At 35.1% G+C, this 20435-nt stretch overlaps 1 protein-coding gene across 2 annotated transcripts in view; it reads left to right on the top strand.

Moving 5' to 3' along the window:
- Positions 1-20435, top strand: part of MDGA2 (MAM domain containing glycosylphosphatidylinositol anchor 2) — a 690959-nt gene that overhangs the window by 578012 nt on the left and 92512 nt on the right. For both annotated transcript variants that reach the window (XM_006189475.3, XM_014563340.2), the window contains one exon: positions 7372-7641. In XM_006189475.3, coding sequence (XP_006189537.2) covers positions 7372-7641 — 270 coding nt within the window. The remainder of the gene's footprint in view (positions 1-7371; positions 7642-20435) is intronic.

Below are 20435 nucleotides of genomic sequence, written 5' to 3'. Positions count from 1 at the left end.
CATGTAAATGGAGATAATAATACACACTTTACAAGGTTGTTGTAAGGACTGAATGAGGTAATAAGTATGTAAAATGTGCTAGCACAGTCATACAGACTGGATTAATGCTTAAAGTGTTAGCTGTTTCAATCCTTATTTCTTCTAGATACATTTAGCTAGCCCCTACAAACTTCTATCTTTTACCCAAGTCCATCCTTTTAAAAAATTTTATTCCTTATTGAATAAATTAGGCTTACTTTAAGACTTGATGAGCAATTCTATTGTTCTTTCTGACACCAAGTAAGTGGTGTGTTTTCCAACACCAAGTCTCTGATTCTCTGACTTCACCTGGATGTCCAAAATTCAGTTCAACTCTGACACTAGCTGCCTGGAGTTAGTGCAGATCCTACAAGTTAAAGGTCTCAGTCTCACAATACTAACTCCACTTCAGACACCAGTCAGAATTCCCAGTTGCCATCCGTCCTTCTAACCAACCAGCTATAAATTTGGGAGTTCCTATGGTAATATTTGTAGTCGGAAAGAATGAAGCATAGGTTGCTATTAATAGCCTACATTCAGAATCAGATTGCCTTCCCTTCTTTGAATCTTTATTCTACTACTTTTTAACTGGGTGACTTTCCTTAACTTCTCTGTGCCTCAGAGTCTTCTATAAAATGAGTTATTATTATAAAAAGCTAAACTGGCACTTAGTAAATATCAACAAATCATTTGTATTACCATCATCCTTCAGCATACTTGTAGGCCAACAGTTTGAAAAACTTTGAACCAGAAATTTTTGATGTAAGTGAATACATTCAGTATAATATAATGATGTATTTTTAGAATCATTTTGTTTAATTTTACAAAAATCAAGCACCTATTTATTTCTCCTAAGCAATCCTACTTTTAAGCATTTCATTTCTAAGTAAGCATTTTTCTCACAATATTTTTTATTTATTTCAGTTTCTTAAGATTAAATATTTCATAAGGAAATATACTGAATAACTCTTACACCATGAAAGACTGATTCTGTCAAAATAGTGAACTCTAATTTTTTGACACCTGAAGCTTGTTCTCATCATATTCAAAGACTTCACACCACATCATTTAATCATGTATGCACAAGTCTGTTCTCACTGGATATTCCAAAGAATGAAATACTGAGCGCATTAATAGCCAGTATGCTTGCAGTGAACCTTATATCACAGGAGAAGTTTTCAATTGGAAGACCTGATTAGACTATAATGAATGGTCTCAGTTTTACATTCTTTAGCTTTTTTGAGGCTAAGGAACCACCTTGGAATCCAAGCAGTTTGGGCAGTATCTTAAATAGCAGTAATGATTACCTTCATTTAAGGATGCTTTCCAATTCAGACTCTGTTGAATTTATGAAAGAACACTGTGCTTGAAGAGTTTTAACCCTAGACTATCAGATGTCTTTATAGGCCATTAATAATTGAGTGGGCTAAATCTTCTAGGTTTTAGATGAATGACACATTTATATACAGTGAGGATCTAAAAAATCCATTACTTGAAATAATCTAATAGATTAGATACATTCAAAGAATTTTCATATAAAATCATTTATAGAAGAAGTAAATATGTATGTATTTTAGAATGTTTCCCTGTTAGGTACAATTAATTATTTTTATAACTTATGCTATTTAAAAGAAAATTGTAAGAAGAAAGATAAGCAGTTGCAAACACTTGTTTTTGTTAGACAAATGCAAATATAACTTGAGAGTAAATGTATATTCCCTTAACTTATTTTCATTTGACTCTACTATCATTAATCTCTACTATATGTCAGCATTTCATTTCAATGTCCATATCTCTGACCTTGTAATCACTTCAAATTTCTCTACCACTGAAATATTACATTGCAACAAAATTTAATTTGTTGACTGCAACTTTTTGGCTTCTTGACTCGGTTGTTCTCAGGGTACTTGCTTTTCAGGTTTTCAAGTTGTCCTAGTAATTCAACCCAGTGACTGTTTTCTCCCAGTGGTTTCCTTCTGAACTAATTCCTTTCCTGAACCAGCTTGGATTCCATGGTCTATTGTTTAAAGTGTGTCTCCTCAATTGCCCTGTCCCCTTATCCTTTTGCCTCACTCTGCTGAGTGTTCACTCATAAAATCAAATTACTGAATTTTCAAGACTAAAAGGTATGTGTGTCAGTTATCTGTTACTGTGTAAAAAACTGCTCTAATACTTAGGAGCTCAAAAGAGTAACATTGTGTTATATCTAACTATTTAATCTCTAGTGTATCAACAATTTGCCAGACTATTCTTTTGTTTCATGTGAATTGTGTTAGTATCTGGATCAATTGGTGGTATTTTGTGGGTGGCTGGTCTGGTCTGTAAGGTCCAAGTTGGCTTCACATGCCTGAAATTTTGGTGGGGATGGCTGGAAGGCTGGGCCTAACTCTGCCCTCTCCTTTATATAATCTGCCCCTTCATATCATCATTTTAGCAGAGTAGTTGGACTTACTACATGGGTCAGGGCTCCCAGAGTGAGTATTTCAAGAGATAGGAGGTGAAAAACCCTGTCTCCTGTGCCCTGGGCCTAGAAATCAGCACAGCATCATTTCTGCTCTATCCTATTGGTCAAAATAATCACAGAGCCCCTCCAGATTTAACAAGGTGAACATAGATCCAGGTCTTGATGAAAAGAATATTGAAGATATTGTGGATGTCTTTATTCTTTTCTGTTATTCATTCATTCATTCAGTTATGCATTCATTTATTCAATCAATAATGATTTGTCACTAACTATAATACTAGGTACTTGATGGATACAGAGGATGATGCAATGACTAGGGAGTTGCAAGCCTCCTTGTAATGGAGCTTATATAAACAGATATGATTGCTATGTAGGCAACAAGTACAATGGTAACTAACATTGTGTTATTACAGTAGATGAGCTACTTTACTCACTGGTAGTCAAGGGAGGGCTTGAGGACATTTGCTGATATGGGCAAATTTGAGTTTCAGTTTTGATGGCATCTCTGGGGAAAGGGTGCAGAACTCCAAACCCACAGTGTCCCCTGGGAAGTGTCTACCAATAGAAATTGGAACTCAAAGAACTGTATCTACGGGGTAGGAGTAGAGCAGCAGTAAACCCAGTCTTCACACTCCTCCTCCAAACAGAGTGCGAAGTAACTTGCCTTTGGAGTAAGCAGGGTGGGATGACATGGGAATGATACTTGAAGTTATAATCACAAGCTGGCTCTTATGTGGATTTTTAACTCAAAATCATATCACCTCAATGATTAAAATAAAATCTCAAGCCATGAACTTGTATTGATGTGATCCTAGACACTGATGCCAGTAGTTGCCTGTGGACACAAATCTTTAGAGGAAGAAGCCATCTTCTTAGGTATCAAGTTTTCTCATAAACAGTTTTTTGAAGGACAATGTGTAGCACAAAGTTAAAATTAACCAAGAATATACATAAACAGGGTACTCTGTGAAAAAACCAACGGAAAAACACTCTGAACACTATACTTGGAAATATCAAATATAAAATAATTTGTATAAAAAAATTAAAGATAATCCTTACTACTGCTGCAGGTAATGGGAAAGTATCAGAACAATGTTATAAAATGTGTACCAAAGAACTACACCAAATATTTATAAATGAAAACTACATTATTGTAATTAAAAATACAATGGATGAGTTTAGCAGATTAAGCAGAGCTAAATAAAGAATTAATGAACTAAATTAGTTCAGAAGAATATTTTCCTAATACAAGGCAGAAACCCTGAGAAATGGAATATTTGGAAGAGAGGTTAAGAGACATGGAAAACAGAATAAAAAGAATCCTCAGATGAAGATAGAAAGAAAAGAACACAGGTGTTAGTTGAAAAGCTAATCATGAGAATGTTCCACAAATTTCCTAGATGAAAGATACCAAGCCTGAATCAAGAGATTAAGAAGCCCAGCAAATCCCAACCTGTAAGTAAAAAGAAACCTGTACCTAAAAACATCATATTGAAGCTGTAGAAGATCAAAGACAAAAAGATTTTAAAAGTAGCTGGAGGAAAAAAAGACATTCACTTCACAGTGTGAGACTTGGAGCTTACTTCTCTACAGCAATAATGGCCACCTGAAACCAGAGAATTATATCCTGATGTGCTGAAAGAAAATAACTGCCAGCCTATAATCCTATGTACAAGGAAAGTATCTTTTAAGAGGTTAAAAATATATTTTTAGAAAATCAAGATCAGAAAGTTTACTAAAGATGATTCTGTATGATGTACTTTAGGCTAAAGGCAAGTGATCATAGACATATTTGGAAGGTCTATAATGAAAGAAGGAATTAAGGGCAAATAAGCTAGCATATGTCTGGGTAATTTTTAAAAATTAGCACAAATATAAAATTGTGATAATGTCCAATACGTTTTTAAAAAAACAAGAAAGAATTAAAATTCATGACTCAGTAATACATCAGAATAGGAATAAAAGGAGCAAAGTGTTCCAAGATCCTTACTTAGTCTAGGAAGATAGTAAAAGTGCTAATTGATGTTTTTGGATAACTTAAGTATGCATTACATGCTTTAGGATAATCAATAAAATAATAGAAACATATCAGTTAAGTTCCCAACAAGTAGCAGGAAAAGAGTTAAATAATTATGTATCTATTAATCTAAAGAAGACAAAGAAAGAAAGAACACAAACGATACAGAAAATATAAAATAAGAAGGAACATTTGTGCCCAAATATATCAGTAGTTAGAGTAAACTTAAATGAATAATGTGCTAAGTGCTTTGGGTGAAAGAAAAAGATTGTCAAACTTTTTTGAAAAAAATTGAATATAATCACTTGCTATTTATAAGAGGTGTTTGTAATATGTAAGGTTACTGAAAGTATAAGATGATGGGAAGGCCATAACATGTAAATATTGACAAAATGAATGGCAAGGTAACTATATTAATATGAGACACAACAGAGTTTTAAATAATAAAATATTAATAGAGATAAAGGAGATTATATTTCATAATGATAAAAGCTTCAAATTATTGATAACATAAAGCAGTTTTAAATTTGTATGTATTCAGTAGCATAGCCTCAAAATATATAAACCAAAAAGGAGATAGAACTACAAGAAGAAATTTTTTAAAGTCTACTTCCCTTTTAGAAGATTTTAAAAGTCTTCTAAATTAACCCAAATAGAAATAAATAGGCAAAAAAAAAAAAAAAAAAGCCCACAAAACCTAACAACTATATAGATAATTTGGACAATGTAGTTATCAGACTTAACCCAGTAGATTTACATCACATCCCAAAACTACAAACTACTCTTTCTTTGCGAGGACATATAGGACAAAAACTGATCATATTTTGGGCAATAAAACAAGTTTAACAAATTTCCGAGGATTGAAAACATATGGACTAGTTTTTCCGACTATGATTCAGTTAAGCAAAAAAAAAAAAAAAAAAAACAAAGAAATAATAAAACATAACTCACATGTTTGAAAATAAACACTTTCTTAGTAGGTATCCCTACTGTGTGATTAATAGGTGCACAAATTTCACATGTCCACCAAACTCCAAACTACCTCTCCTTTCTTCCCTGTCTTTGTCACTGACACCATTATCTGCCTCATTGTCTAAGGCATCATTTGTGGTCCCATGACATTACCTTAGTTCAAGCCTTCTCTTTGGGTTTCTTCTCTTTGAGGTTCATGCTCCTCCTATCTGTCACAGTATTCCTTCTAAAAGTTTGGTTTAATCATATAAAACCTATATTTAAAAGTTTTTAGACGATCCTCAATACCATCAGGATAAAATTATACCTCATAACATGACATTCAAAGATCCTTGATAGAGTCCCTGCTTTTCGTCTCTTTTTCCTCCCCAGCTCTTACGCACGTTTTGTGTACCAGTTATGGTAATTCACTTATACTACCCTGAACACCCTATCCTCACTATCTCCTCCTTACCTTTGCACCTACTTCTCCTCCCTGGAATGTCCTCTCTTATGGCTTACCTGCCTGACCATTTGCTATATATTCTGGAAGACACAGCTCAAGTATCATCTTTTTTGCCTGGCCAATATTCAGAGTATTATTCACTTCTTTAGTTTCTGCCCTAGAACTGTTCTTTGTACTTCAGTTTTGTAAATTAGCTATTTAAATGTCTATTTATTGTGTTAGACCAAAAACTACATGCAGACAGGATTTTTCTTCTTGTTCATTTATTTTTTATTCTCAGCACTTACATACAGAGGGCTTAAAATTAAATGTATGAATAAAATTAGAATTTTAGGATAACTTTAACATATTTGTTGAAAGAAGCAAGAAGGGTCAGTCAACAGATTGGCCATGAGAAAGGAGGGCAATACTATAGAAAGTAAATAGAATAATATGTAAAGTATATCAGGCAGCTCATTTGGTGTGGTAGTCCTAAAACCTTTTAGTGTCCTGAAGGAAGGGCTTCCAGGTAGACTTTTACAACTTTTACACTGCACAACTCAAGAGGGTGCTGGATGCATCTAGTGAAGGGTGTGATTGTGTTGTGCTGAGTAATTCTGAGAGCAAAAATTTCCTGAGTGGTTCCACACAGTTTCCTTGATCAAATGAATCATGCTATTAGAGCCCAGGGAATAACTGTAATTTATTATGACCATTGGGAGTCATCATTAAGAAAAAGACTGTATTTTACCTACCCTTAATAATGAGAAAATATGTAACACTTTTTTAGAAATCTTCCCATCAAAACCATAAAGGTTAGGTCCCTAATGTAACAAGTTTTAATTGTATAGGAAAAAAATCATAATTAAGCCAGATAAATGAGCCATTGCAATAGATTGAAATCCATATCCACCTGTGGTATAATTTGCAAAGGTTGCTTAAGATTTACAAATGACAATTATGACCTGTAGTCAAATATGTTGAGAGCAAATAATTTAGAAAATAAGTTTATATACTTGTGTTGCCCATTTTATTAAGTAGTGGGTACCCAGAAGCCCAAGGACTGAGCCTCATATGGGATAATTAGAATGAATGCACTGACTTGAACTGCTTCAAAATGTCATGCTAGTATGGGTACTATGCTTTCATACCCAGAACATCATTTGATTGTTGATAGTATAAACCAAACACGCTCATGACATTTTGGGGGAGGCGGGGAGGAAGCAGTTAGAAAGAAGAAATAAACTTTGCTAGTTTCACCTGCAAATGCTTTGTTAAAGCAATGAGTCTCCTTCACCGCCCACACTCAGGAAATCACGTTTCCCAACCCAAGCTGAAATTCCAGGGCCTAAGTATGTTCTCCACCCACCTCTTATACTCCTGGATGGGTTCTTAAAAATAGCTCCTCACGGTAAGAGTAGCCACTGGCTTATTGCAAACCACATATTTTATCTATGTTAATATCTCTTTCTACAGATCCACCTGCTGTGGAACCAGCGTTTCTGGAAATCCGACAAGGACAAGACCGAAGTGTCACTATGAGCTGCAGGGTCCTGAGAGCCTATCCAATACGGGTGCTGACCTATGAGTGGCGCTTGGGCAATAAATTATTACGGATGGGCCAGTTTGACTCACAAGAGTACACAGAGTACCTGGTGAAGAGTCTTTCCAATGAAAACTATGGGGTTTATAACTGTAGCATCATAAATGAAGCTGGAGCAGGGAGATGCAGCTTTCTTGTTACAGGTAAGATATTTTGAATATTTACCTTTTCTTTTTTAAGATCAAGAAAGCTTAGGCTTATATCAATATAAGAATGAAAGCATTTTGCAGCTCCATGGAGCATACTATGAACAGCTTGACTGCTCTATTTAGAGCGTCTACTCATTTATTTTCAAGGCAAGTCTATTTTAGTAGTTAAGATAGTTTACGTGCCTATGAAATTAGATGTTTATGTAAATTCAAGTAGACTTGGTGATGAGATTGGTTATTTTGAGCGTTTCAGAAATAAAGTGACAAATCTTAACCAGCTTTATTTAGATCAAAATGCAAATATTAATACATATTTTCTTCTGCAAGTCTAAAATCCCTTGTGATCCAATACCTGCTCTGGTTTTCTTAATAGCAGAAAGAGTGCTTTCTTTCTTTTTCTTGTTTATTTATTACCTCTTAATGTGTGATGAATCTCCATTTCATCCTTGACTTACCATAGGTTCACAAATACTCAAAAGGAAAGCAATAAGATTGTATCTAGTATATAATTAATTAGAGAAAATGACCAGTACTTTTTAATGTCATTATTTAATGTATTTAAATAAATATTAATATCTATTAAATCATAGGTATTTATTTAAGCTATTTTTATCATCTACATACTAAAGTAAATCTATGTTATTTTTGAACTAGGGTTTAGGCATACATTAAAAAGATATACTCATCTTCATTATTATTTTGTTCTAGATAAAGTTAGTTGTAATAGACTGTTTATGCTTGTAAAAGAAGAAACCTGACATTGTATATTATATGGAAAGCAATTATAAAATTTATGATGAAAATGTTTTCAACTTAATTAAATCTTGCTCATTGGTAATATAAATTCTTATTAATATGTTCTTACTCATAAGAGAGCTCTCTAATATGGATTGCCTTGAGAAGGTTTTGCTTCCTGAAATGAAATATTAGGTAGATAAAATATAACTAACTAACCAAAGGATATGAAGACATCCTCTCTGCTGGATCTTGCCACCTCTTGGTTTTGCAATCCCTGTTATTAACTTTCAGTTGAATTTAAGGCTTTTCTACTTTGATTCTTAAAGTGAACTATTAAAAAAAAATCAAAACTCCCTAGGAAAACTACTTACATGGTGATCTAATTTTTATCCCTAGGAATATTTGCAAGGGTAAGGGAATGTAGTCTATTAAACTATGGGTTAATTTAAGCGCTGTGATGTACTTTCATTCCTTGTTTATATATTATTAGGCCAAAGCAATAAGAATCCTTCAGAGACAAGTGTTTTTCACATATTGATACAAGTGAAGCACCTTGCTTTTTTCATTAACACTCCAAAATAAAAATATTCCATAAAATTAACTACACCCTGTTCTTCAGTCTTTTTGTTCTTATACACATTCTTTCTTTGCTGACACTTTAACTTTGACTAGTTTAAACCATGCTCCCTCTGCAAGATTTTCATTTGTTCTATATTATATGATCCAAATCCTATTTTTTGAACTAGAAGACAAGCTGAGATCAGAAGAAACGCTAGCTCCATTCTCCCATTCCAAATCCTTGGGGTGTAATAAGTGGATTTCAACAGCTGCAGAGAGGAATAAACCTGTTGTGGATTGCCCCCTAGAAGGAGAGGAAAGAACCCCAGGCATCAATTTATTTCCAGTGTGTATTTATCAATCTTCGGGTCCCCTCATTGTTTCAGTATCTCCATATACAATCTAATACAGTTTTGAACAGGATAAAAGAAAATGTAATTCCAAAGACAGTATAATTCAGGAAAATAAAGAAATCATTGAGTCCATAGAATCAAACGTCTGGAAGAAGCTTTGAAAGGCCTTTTACTTCTTCTACTAAAACATGTCAGAAGTTGTACTGTTTATGAATTTCCCACAATTCAGAACCCTTTGAAGCTGCACAGAGGAGAGCTAGGGAATCTAATATATGCAAGAATGCATGCATTCATTATGCATGTATTCTTTGCCCACAAAACAGATCTTTGAAGACAATTCTGTTTACTGCCTGAGACCCAAGTTAATTAAGGAAAATTTTAATTTTTATAGTTCTAACTGTTCTACCAAATTTAAGCACACTCTTCCAACTTGCTTGTCATGACTGTCACTAGTCACCTGAAAGTGGACTTGATCTGACTGCCCATCAAAATGTACAGAATTGAACTAAAAAGCATTGGAGCCCTCGGGTCTATATTCATTTTAGCTCCCAGGAAAGCTCAATAGTTAAGACCTGCTTTCTTCATTTATATCATGAGTCTGTGATGTGCTTGGGGGTTTGGAGGTGGGAGAGTAGGGTTGTATTTACTGAGAAGACAGAAAGGGTATAAGAATATTCTCCTGGAAAGGAAAAAAAGGAAAGTAAGCAAAGGTATAATGGAAACAGTGACCAGCCTAGCCTGTAGTGCACTGTCCATGTTAAAGAATATTAACTACAATACTACAGAATACTATGTACTTTTGTTTATTTTATTTAGCAATACTGTTACAGTGAAGCCTAATTTTTTTGTGGTTTAAGCCCTTGTGAACTATGGCAGGAACTCGAACACCACTTATCATATTTTTCTATGAGAGAATTTTTGCAAGCTCTAAAAATAAATGTGACATATGAATTTATTAGAATATGCCCATTTGTAAATGTGAAATTCCAAGTATGTGTGTATAAATACAGGGATATAAATATTTCTATATCAATAAATAGTTCTGGGCCATTTAGCAGATCACAACATTAAAGGATGGATTTCACTTTATCACAGGTTCAAGATGCTCCAATATTGACTTTGGAAAAAATATTTTTAAATACTTCAAAATGTCTAGGCACATTCATTCATTTACATTATAAACGAATAACATGCAAGGTTAGATCCTAGCACACAGCTTGATCCAGAAAAGAAAACCAGTAAATCTAGGATGATGGAATAGATTGAGGGATGGACCAAGAATGAATGATTAAATGGAAGAAAACTTACCAAAAATTATTTTATAATGGAAAAAGAAGTGACTAGAGAGAGGGTGAAAGAGTGGTTCAAATTGAAAATGAATAATACATTATGAAGTGGATGACTAATGTCCCCCCAAAAGATAAATCCATGTCTTAATCCCCAGAACCTGTGAATATTACTTTATGTAGCAAAACATTAAATTAAAGATTTGGGGAGAAAGAGCTTATCTTGGATCATCTAGGTGGGCCCTAAAAGCAATAATGTGTATCCTCATAAGAAAGGCAGAGGGAATTTTGAGAGAGGAGGAAGTAATATGAGTAACAGAGGCAGAGATGTAGCCACAAGCCAAAGAAAGCCAGGAACCATGAGAAGCTGGAAAATGCAAGGAACTTATTCTTCAGAACTTTTGTAGGAAGTGTGGCCCTACTGACACTTCAGGATCAGACTTCTAGGCTCCAGAGCTGTAGGAGGATAAAACTCTTTGTTTTAAGCCACCCAGTTTGTGGCAATTTGATATGGCAGCCTTAGATAATTAACACATATTACAACCCAGTGGTTTGAAAAACTCCTTTCTTTAAAATGCTGCACATTGAATAGAACTGCTTTGCTGGAGGGTCTCAGCTTTGTTACCCTGCGCAGGCTAAACCCCTGAGCCATGGACGCAGCAACTTCTCACAACTCGGGAAAATTGTAAGCAGTGGTTACTTTTGCCTCCTGAAGAGCTAACCTGAGGGAGGCTACAGCTGCAAGGGACAGCATGTGAGAGGAAAAGCAACCTGGGAGGTTGTACCGCCTCCTGCATCTGTCGCCTGTGCTGGTGTAAACTCTATGTTGGTAAAGACCCCCAGGGATGCTGCGGCATTGAAATATTGTAACCATTCCACAAGAAAGTGGAAATAAGATGTCTGCAGCGTCTTGATTACGTAGGCAAACAGATGAGAGAAAATCTGTTGGCAGATTCAGTTGAAGTGCCCAGGTTTGATGAATGCACTTTTACTTCCTTGAACATGAAGAACCAGGCTATCTGAAGTAAAATGCAACATTGATTTATAAAGTTTTAAATTATCTGTGTCTTTTGAATTGTTCTCATTGATATTCCCAAAGATTTAGTGATTGCGATGTTAGTTCTAAGTTATTCCATAAGCATATTTCTTTCCTTTAATAGACTTGTTTCTGACCATAAATATCTGTTGAAATGTTTATGGGTATCAGGAGATTAAGACATAATAAAAAGTTGGATGAGGAAATGAATAATTTGAAAAAAGTAGAATTTTCTATTTAGTTCTTTTGATTGGTTGCTTGAATAAAATGAGGTAGAAACTGTCATGTAACAATATATACACAGGTTCTTACTGCACTAGGTTTTAGATCCAAGAAAATAAGAGCAAAGTAAAATGATGATCCGTATTCCCTAAACAGCCCAGGAAGTAAAAGTAGAATGCCCTTATAATTTCCGGAAACTATATATATACACAGTATATATACTTAAGACTTGTAAATCATTTAAGAATTCAATCAATGAAGACAATTTTAGATTCTTTTAAAGTGAAAATACTAAAGGAATAGTGTCTTTTTCAACAGGTAACATCAGATATATATACAATAAAAAGTTTCATTGCATAACTACAAATTATAATCAAGCATGAAACAACCATTATTGTCTCTTTACTGATGAATTTTTTGCAATCTGGGAAATATTTAACCATTATTTACTGTGTATCTAATAACTGCCAGGTACTAGATTAGACACCAGAAACAGAATAAATACCCAATCCCCCAAATCTTTTCTTTTCTTTTTTTTTTTTTTTTTTTTTTTTTGAGTAAAGGTTGTTTTATTCAGAGAGATACATTGAAAGGCAAGAGAAAGGCCACGAGGTGTGGGGGTTGGGTTCTCAGATTAAAAGTAGGTACACACTCCATAGACAGAATGGGCCGTCAGAGAGAGATGGCCTCTCGAGGCACCCTGTTGCCACTTTTTATGGGCTTGGTGGCTTCACATGCTAATAAGTGGAAAGACCAGTCTAACTAGCTTGGGGAAAGGGCTGGGATTCCCAGGAAGTTGGCTATTTCCCACTCTTTGACTTTTTGTGGCTAGCCTTGGGACTGTCATGGCCCCTTAGGCATGTTATTCATCATGCTAACATATTACAATAAGCATACAATGAAGCTTAAGGCCTACTAGAAGTTAAAGCTCCCATCATCTTGAGCCTCTAGGCCTACTGGGCATTGAATCTTTCACCATGGTGATGTTAACTGCTGTAGCATTCCTTGAATGCCTGTGCCCTGCCCTCTTCCTGTCTCATTTCCCCCTCAGAGATTTTACTCATACTCTTATGGGGTTGCAGAGAGGCGAAGGTCTTCTGAAACTGCTTCAAGGCTGAGTAGGGGTGTTGACCCTGCCTATCAGGAAGTAAAAATCTCTGAATGTCTATAATCTAGGGGCCCCAGGGGCAGGACGGCCTTTTGTTTTTGCATCCAAGGGCTTGTAAAGGAAAACCCAGGCTGGTCTAACAAGATAACTCACAAGTCTAGGAATGTGAAGGAGAGTCTGGGCTGGGCTAACAAGATAACTCACAAATCTAAGTATCCGAATACTGATCTGAGTTCTGCTGGACTAACTTGTAAATCTAAGTTAATTAGTGTTGGTTTGCTGTTCGTGGTTTTTTTGCTAGCCAGCTGGATTTTCAAAGATATATATCTGGCTTTGGAATGTTGGTTTGCTGCCTCCCGGCCTCCACTTTTGTGATAACGATGCTGCTAAAGCTGTTCCATGCCTATTGGCCGAATACCCTAAGCTTGTACTTTACCCTATAAAGCCTCATGCGCACGTCTTGGAGGTGCTCAAGCTTCGGAGCAGAATCCCCTCTGAGCCCGCCGGTGTAATACATCTGAGTACTCCAGCCCTCCGAGTGGTGCTTGTTTCTTGGCTGGCCTGTCGTTTCCGTAACAGGCCGAGGGTATGTGCTGGAATCTTTACATAGCCACCATCTGATGTGGGGCTGCTGTAACCCACTGTTTCCACTGACTTCTGTCTATCCCCAAAATCTTTTTGTATCATGTCTTGTCAGTTTAATATTTGCAAAGTGCTCATAGCCATCATTTTGTTTTTATCCCTATTGCCTTGTTAGCATTATGTTCTCTTATCTGGGACATTATAACTGGTCTGTATTATATCTGATACCTGAATTTTCAACCTCTTTCCCCTTTCAGTCTGTTTTCCATACTGCTGGGCTTCACTTTCCCAGAAAATATACCTTACTTTTAGTGAGAAATGTTGATGCTCTTCATGGCCTATAGGTCATATGCAAACTCATTTTTGTGAATTTTCTAACCACTCATTAATATCCTAAAGAAAATATATAACATCATCTCTCTTTCAATCCTACCAGTTACTCTAAACGCCAGTCAAAGTAAATTATGCTGCCATTCACCAAATCCTTACACAATTTCAGGACTCTGCCTTTGTCCCCATGTTACTTTATTCTGAAATACTAATCATTTGTGTATTCCTTTACTAGAGTTATGGTGACCTTTGTGTATGCCTTTACCAGGATTATGTTGACCTTTGCTCTTCAACCAAGTAGAGAAGTGTAGGCTGTGATAATATGTGATTTTATGATTCATAAATTAATTGTATATGCCAATATCTGTTAAGCATCCAAAAGTATCTGTAACTCCAAGCAACCATGGTTTAACAAGAGAGAAAATTATTTTATTCAGGTTAAAGCCTTGAAATACTACTTCAGGAACTAACACAATGGCCTCACAAAAGTCCTCGGGGATTCGGGTTTCTTCTATCTTAATACTCAACTATCATCAATAGATAGCACACCTTATAGCCCTAACGGCTACTTAAGTTTCAGCCATTGCTTTTACATTTCAACATATTCCCTCATTTTACGGATACTGCCCAATAGTTTTGGATACCCTTTCTGATTGCATCTCCTTGGAGACAACTTAATCATGTTGTTGTACCTGCAATAACAGCAATGGGTATAGATTTTATTCCAGGAAGTTTAAATCACACTTTCTTGTATATGTGTTTTAAATTGCCTTTATTGAAAATATTGCAGAGAAATCAAATTGAGATTGTCAAGGAAAATTTATGATCTGTAGTTTTATCTCTGTAATACTTAATGCTACCATTACTAATAATCAGAATCACTTTTCAGTAGCCATGGCCATTAAGGTCTTAGAATAATTTTTTTTAAAAAGCAAGAATAGGTTTAATATGGACTCTTAAGAGATTTTACTGATAAGCAATGGAATCGAAGGTACCATGTTAGCTACTGATTGCTGCATAACCAAGTACTACAAGCTTAGTATCTTAAAACAATGCACATTTATTATCTTACAATGTCTGTGTGTTGAGAGTCCAGGCATGACTTAGCTAGATCCTCTGTTCTGGGTGTCACAAAGCTGCAATCAAATGTTTGTGGGGTGTTCTTATCTGGAGGCTCAGCTTCAGATAGGAAGTTGAATCACTTCCAAGCTTATTAAGGTTAATGGAAGATGTAATGTCCTTATGATTGTATGATAGAAAGCTGGTTGTTGGCTGAGGGCCACTTATGTCTTAGAAGATGTCTCCAGGTGCTAGGGATCACCTGTAATCCCTCATTATGTGGGCTTCCAACGTGGCTGCTTACTTTGTCAAACCAAGAGGAAGAATCTCTAGCTCTAGTCTGCTAAGATGGAATCTCACATAACATGATCTAGTTTCTGAAATGACATCCCATCACAGTTTTCTCCCTCCCTCAGTGGGAGATAATTATACACAGAGACATGAAAAACAGGTAGGAATTTTTGGAATTACCTTCAGTTCTGTCTGCCGCAAGTATCAGCATTTCCTGCCAGTAAGAGTGCTTTTTACATACAACCTACACGTGAAGCTGCTCTGTCATGGCAGTATGTAACGAAACCCCTCGTAGTCTAATCCCTTTCAGTAAACGTGGCAAGCAGGGTTTCACACACAAAAACTGGCCTGTCACTGTTGCTTTCACCTCTGGTTTGGAAATATTTCTGCTAGGATTTTGCATCCTCTACTTTTCTTTTGATGTATCACAATATTCAGATGGACATTTTGGAACTACTCTTTTCTCTAGGTTCAGCACCAGCAGATCAGACACATAACCAAAATTAGATAGATCCTAGAGAACAAATAAGGCAGGAGTGAGGCATTTTTATGAGAGTACATGGTATCACCCAGTGAATGCAGAGAAATTCAGAATGACTGTGAACTGTAATATGCCTGAGACAGGATGTTGGACCACTATAGCATTGCTTAGTTCTAAAAAACAAAAAAGAAGAAATAATAACAAATTCAAATTTGACTCCAAATAAAAAATGTTTTATTCTTGTTTTCTAAAGTCAGATTGAACTATATAGTAACCAAATAGAAAATATATCTTATTCTCTGGCAATGCATATGTTTGTGCTATTCAGCTGGATTCTTCTTTGCTATGAGTGACTAAACATGAATAGCATTAAGATTGTGAAAAAATCATTAGAAGTATCAGAGGTAAGAGCAAGTGAACTGATGGAAAAATAATATCTAGTAAAATTCCCTGGGATAACTCTAAAAGGTGAAAAAGTTCAATCTCAAATCAAGTATTTTTCAGGCCAGAATTCTGTTATACTTATTAGAATTTTAGTTATGATGATAACACATTGACTAATGAATGCCAATGTTTCAGCCAGCTCATGGCATTTGCAGTTATATTAAAAACTATAGAGAAGGAAATGTATGTCCTAACGACTCTTAATGTGTAGTATTAATAGTGTACAAAGGGATTGCACTTATATTCTTTTACTCTGAAACAGTTCTTCTATGTGTGTCGAAGAGGTAGTATCTCCCTTCTTTGACAGATAAGTTAGCAGAGAGTAAGGAAACCAAAAATAAAATGTCTATCTTCTGATTGTAAATTCAAGCTCTTTTTGACACAACTCAGTGACTCTTATAGTGGTGCTAAAGGAATTTTTGGATAATTAAGCAAGCTAAAATGTAGGTGGGATAATTAAGCTAGATAAAATGTAGGTGAATCTGAAAAAGTAGAAATAAAAATATAGATATTAATTGAAGAAGTTTATACTATCACTTAGGAAAAATTTTACTGAAATATTTACTTTAATATTGGATCTAATTCATACAATATGTTAGACAATTTTTATTTTTTCTAGTAAACATTTCATGAGTTACCTATATTTTATATTGTACTTAACACAAAATTTCAATGAAAATTTCCATTGTAGACACAAAAGTTTGATGCTTCCTTAAATTCTCTGCATTACTCATTTTCGTCATCATGTGATTCCTCCAAAGAAGTATTTAGAGCAGTGAGGCTACCAAAAATCTATTATCGGACTCTTAAACATAAAGCATTGCAATGTAAAAGCTCAGTTTGAAGTAGATTTCAGGCACTTATATTTCATTAACTACAGAGAGTTTAAAATGTAGATGAACTAAGAAAATCATAGTTCTCATTTGATATCCTAATTTCTGAATAACATACTATAGTTACTAGTGCTGTAGTAGACCAAAGAGAATGTTCAAGTGTAAATGCTCTTTTAGGGTCTAAAAAATGTGGTAAGGATGAAAATTAATTGAATTTAGTACATTAAAATAGATTTGAAAGAATTAAACATCAAAGTTAGAATATTTGGCCCACAGACAGGGAGGGAAGAGTAACTGATAGTTGGACCCAGGGAATAAAGTTGAGTTTAGGGTGACCACATCTTAGAAACAGGAGAAGAAAGAATTAAACATCTAGGTACAACCAGAAGCAGGGTACAAGATTCAAAGCTAGAGATGACCTGTGCCATGGACTGAATTGTTCTGCTCAAAAATTCATATGTTGAACCCCCACCTCTCCATGCGATAGCGTTGGGAGGTGGAAACCATGAGATGATTAGGTTTAGACGAGGTCCGGAGGGCAGAATCCTCATGATGGGATTAGCACCCCTGTAAGAAGAGACAGCAGAAACCTTGTTCTCTTGCTCCCCATGCCATGTGAAAACACATTGAGAAGGCAGCTATGTGCAAGTCAGGAAGAGAGCTCTCACCAGAAACTGACTATGCAGGCACGCTGACCTCGGACTTCCTCCCGAACTATGGGAAAATAAATTGCTATTGTTTAAGCCACCCAGGTTATGGTGCTTAGCTGTGGCAGCCCAGGCAGACGAGCACAGGCTGTCATAATAATAAATGCAATAACGTGTCGGAGATCACAGTATCAAATTACAGCAAGGAGCACAGAACGCAAAGTCTCACGAGCCAGATGGAGCTCTTCTAGATAATTAATTGTTTGGGTGTGGCAAAATAAAATAATAAAATATACAAAATCAGGAACAGGAATAAAATATGCAAAATCAAGAACAAAACTATAATGAAAGAAGGAAGACAAAATAGTCTATTCTACACTAGATAGGAGGAATAGGGAACTATTTAAAATACACATACTGTACAATCCATGTCTTTAAAAATTCATACTTTTAAAAGCCATTGAATATTGTGATTTAGCTTTGCTAAACTCTTGAAAGTTATCTGGTAAAAATGAATGGAAGAAACCTTTCTACTATTTACAGCCATAAAATTAGACAAACTCTGTGAGGTGACAGTTTTCAAGGAATGGAAAATCACATAAAACTGCAATTCCTGTGAGAAGGGAAACTCGTGGGGTGAGCCCAATTAACAGTCTGACCTTCTGTCTGAAGATATTTGCCACATATGAGCGTAGCAAGCTGGGGTCCAAGCAGAGTATAAACTTCAGAGTGAACTGAGGAATATATATTAACGTTTGAGGCAGTACAAGGGACTGTCTATAGGACAAGGCACTGGTGCAGAAAGGACTAATTAGAGGAAGGGTCATAGGAGTTTGTGTTGATCCCATTCTAGTTCTTACCTGAGGATTGGGCTGCATAGATAAGGGGAAACTATTTGAGGCTTAGCATTTTCTGCTATTTCAGGTTCATAGCAGAAGAGTGACAGCAGAATTCAAACAGTGCTGGAGACAGCTAGAATTTTCTGCTCAGGAAGATAGGATATACCTTCTTAACATTCCAAACATCCTTCTAAGATACCAGAATGATTAAGCCTTAGGAATAAGAGCCATGATTGAGAGTAAAGGGTTTTTCTAGACACTTCCTAACAAAGGTTAACACCAAGCCCTGATAAGAGTCTTGGAGAGGCAGAATTTGGAAGTAGAGTTCCACCAAATTGGAAGAGCAACACTCGAGGGTATCCATACATCTCACCTAATAAAATATGAAAAGATAGCATACAGAAGTGTAAGGTGATCAGCAGTTCTACTAGAATAAAGATCAACCCTTTTTAGAGGAAGAAAGCATAATCCATTTATCTACAATATGTTATATAATATATATTATATATTACAATGTAATAATAGAGTAATAATAATGACTATTACTAATACTGTTCAGTAAATAATAATTTCTAAGTATTAAAGGAAAATATGTTCAAAGATTTAAGATAAATACAGGATTTGTGATCAAATGGATAAGAAATATCAGCAGAGGGCAAAAAATCCTCTAAAAAAGAACCAGATGCAAATTCCATAACTAAAACTGTACAACACTGAAATGAAAAATTACCTGGATGAAATTAACGGTATATTGGAAAAGGTAGAAGGGTCAGTGTAACTAAGACAAACTGAAAGGGCTGATACAATCTGATAGATTAAAAAAAAAAAAGTGAAGACTAAACAAAAGAAGCATAAGGATGTGGGGGATGATTAAAAAAAAAAGCTCTAAAGTAATGCAATTGGTGTTCCAGAAGTTCCAGAAGAGAATGAGATCCAAAAAAAAAAAAAAAAAGATATTCAAACCCACAAATCCAAGCATATCATGGAACACAAAGCCAGAAAAAGATATAATAAAATCATATCTAGGCACATCATAATCCAATTGCAAAAAAACGGAGAGAGAAAATTTTTAAAACAGCCAGAATAAAAATGATATTTTGATGATCTGCGTGAATGACAGTTAACTTCTCATTAGAAACAATGTGGACTAGAAGACAATGAAACAACATTTTAAAATCTTCAAATATCTTTAAAATACTGTCAGTCTGTAATTTTATATACAGTGAAAATATACTTTAAAAATAGAGTCAAATAAATATGTTTTCCTAGAAAATGAAAGCTGGTGAATTAGTAGTCAGTAAAACTGCACTTCAAAATATGCCAAAGAATACTCTTCATCCTAAAGGGAAAGGTTATCAATAGAAATCAAGATCAATAAAAAGAAATAATCTTTAATGTTTTCTTCCTTGAATATTATGTTTTCACATCTTGTGTCCAAATCTTTACCCATTATGAGTAAAATTTTGCATATAATGAAAGACATCAGTCCAATTTCATTCTTTTTGATGTGAATATCTAGATTTCTTACCATCTTATTTTGTTGTTGTTAGAGTAGGTAATTAGGTTTATTTATTTTATTTTTAGAGGAGGTACTGGGGATTGAACCCAGGACCTCATGCATAATAAGCATGTGCTCTGCCATTTGAGCTATACCCTTACCCCCTCACCATCATTTTTTGAAGGGACTGTCTTTCCCCATTATGCATTATTAGTATCATTGATGAAGATAAGTTGATCATATATGAATGAGTTATTTCTCTCTCTCACACACACACACACACACACACACACATGAACACAAACACGAACACAAGGAAAATTTCAGAGGTGATGGATACATTTATTACCTGGATTGTAGGGATGGTAACACAATAGATACTTATGTCTAAATTTACCAAGTGGTATACATTAGTTACATCCAGTATTTTGTATGCCAATTATATCTCAATAAAACTGGGAACATAATGAAATGAATATGATC

Source organism: Camelus ferus, chromosome 6 (genome assembly GCF_009834535.1).
Source record: "Camelus ferus isolate YT-003-E chromosome 6, BCGSAC_Cfer_1.0, whole genome shotgun sequence".
NCBI classification, from domain to species: Eukaryota; Metazoa; Chordata; class Mammalia; order Artiodactyla; family Camelidae; genus Camelus; species Camelus ferus.
Note: the sequence above shows the minus strand (reverse complement) of the source record. Positions and strands in the feature narration are given on the sequence as shown.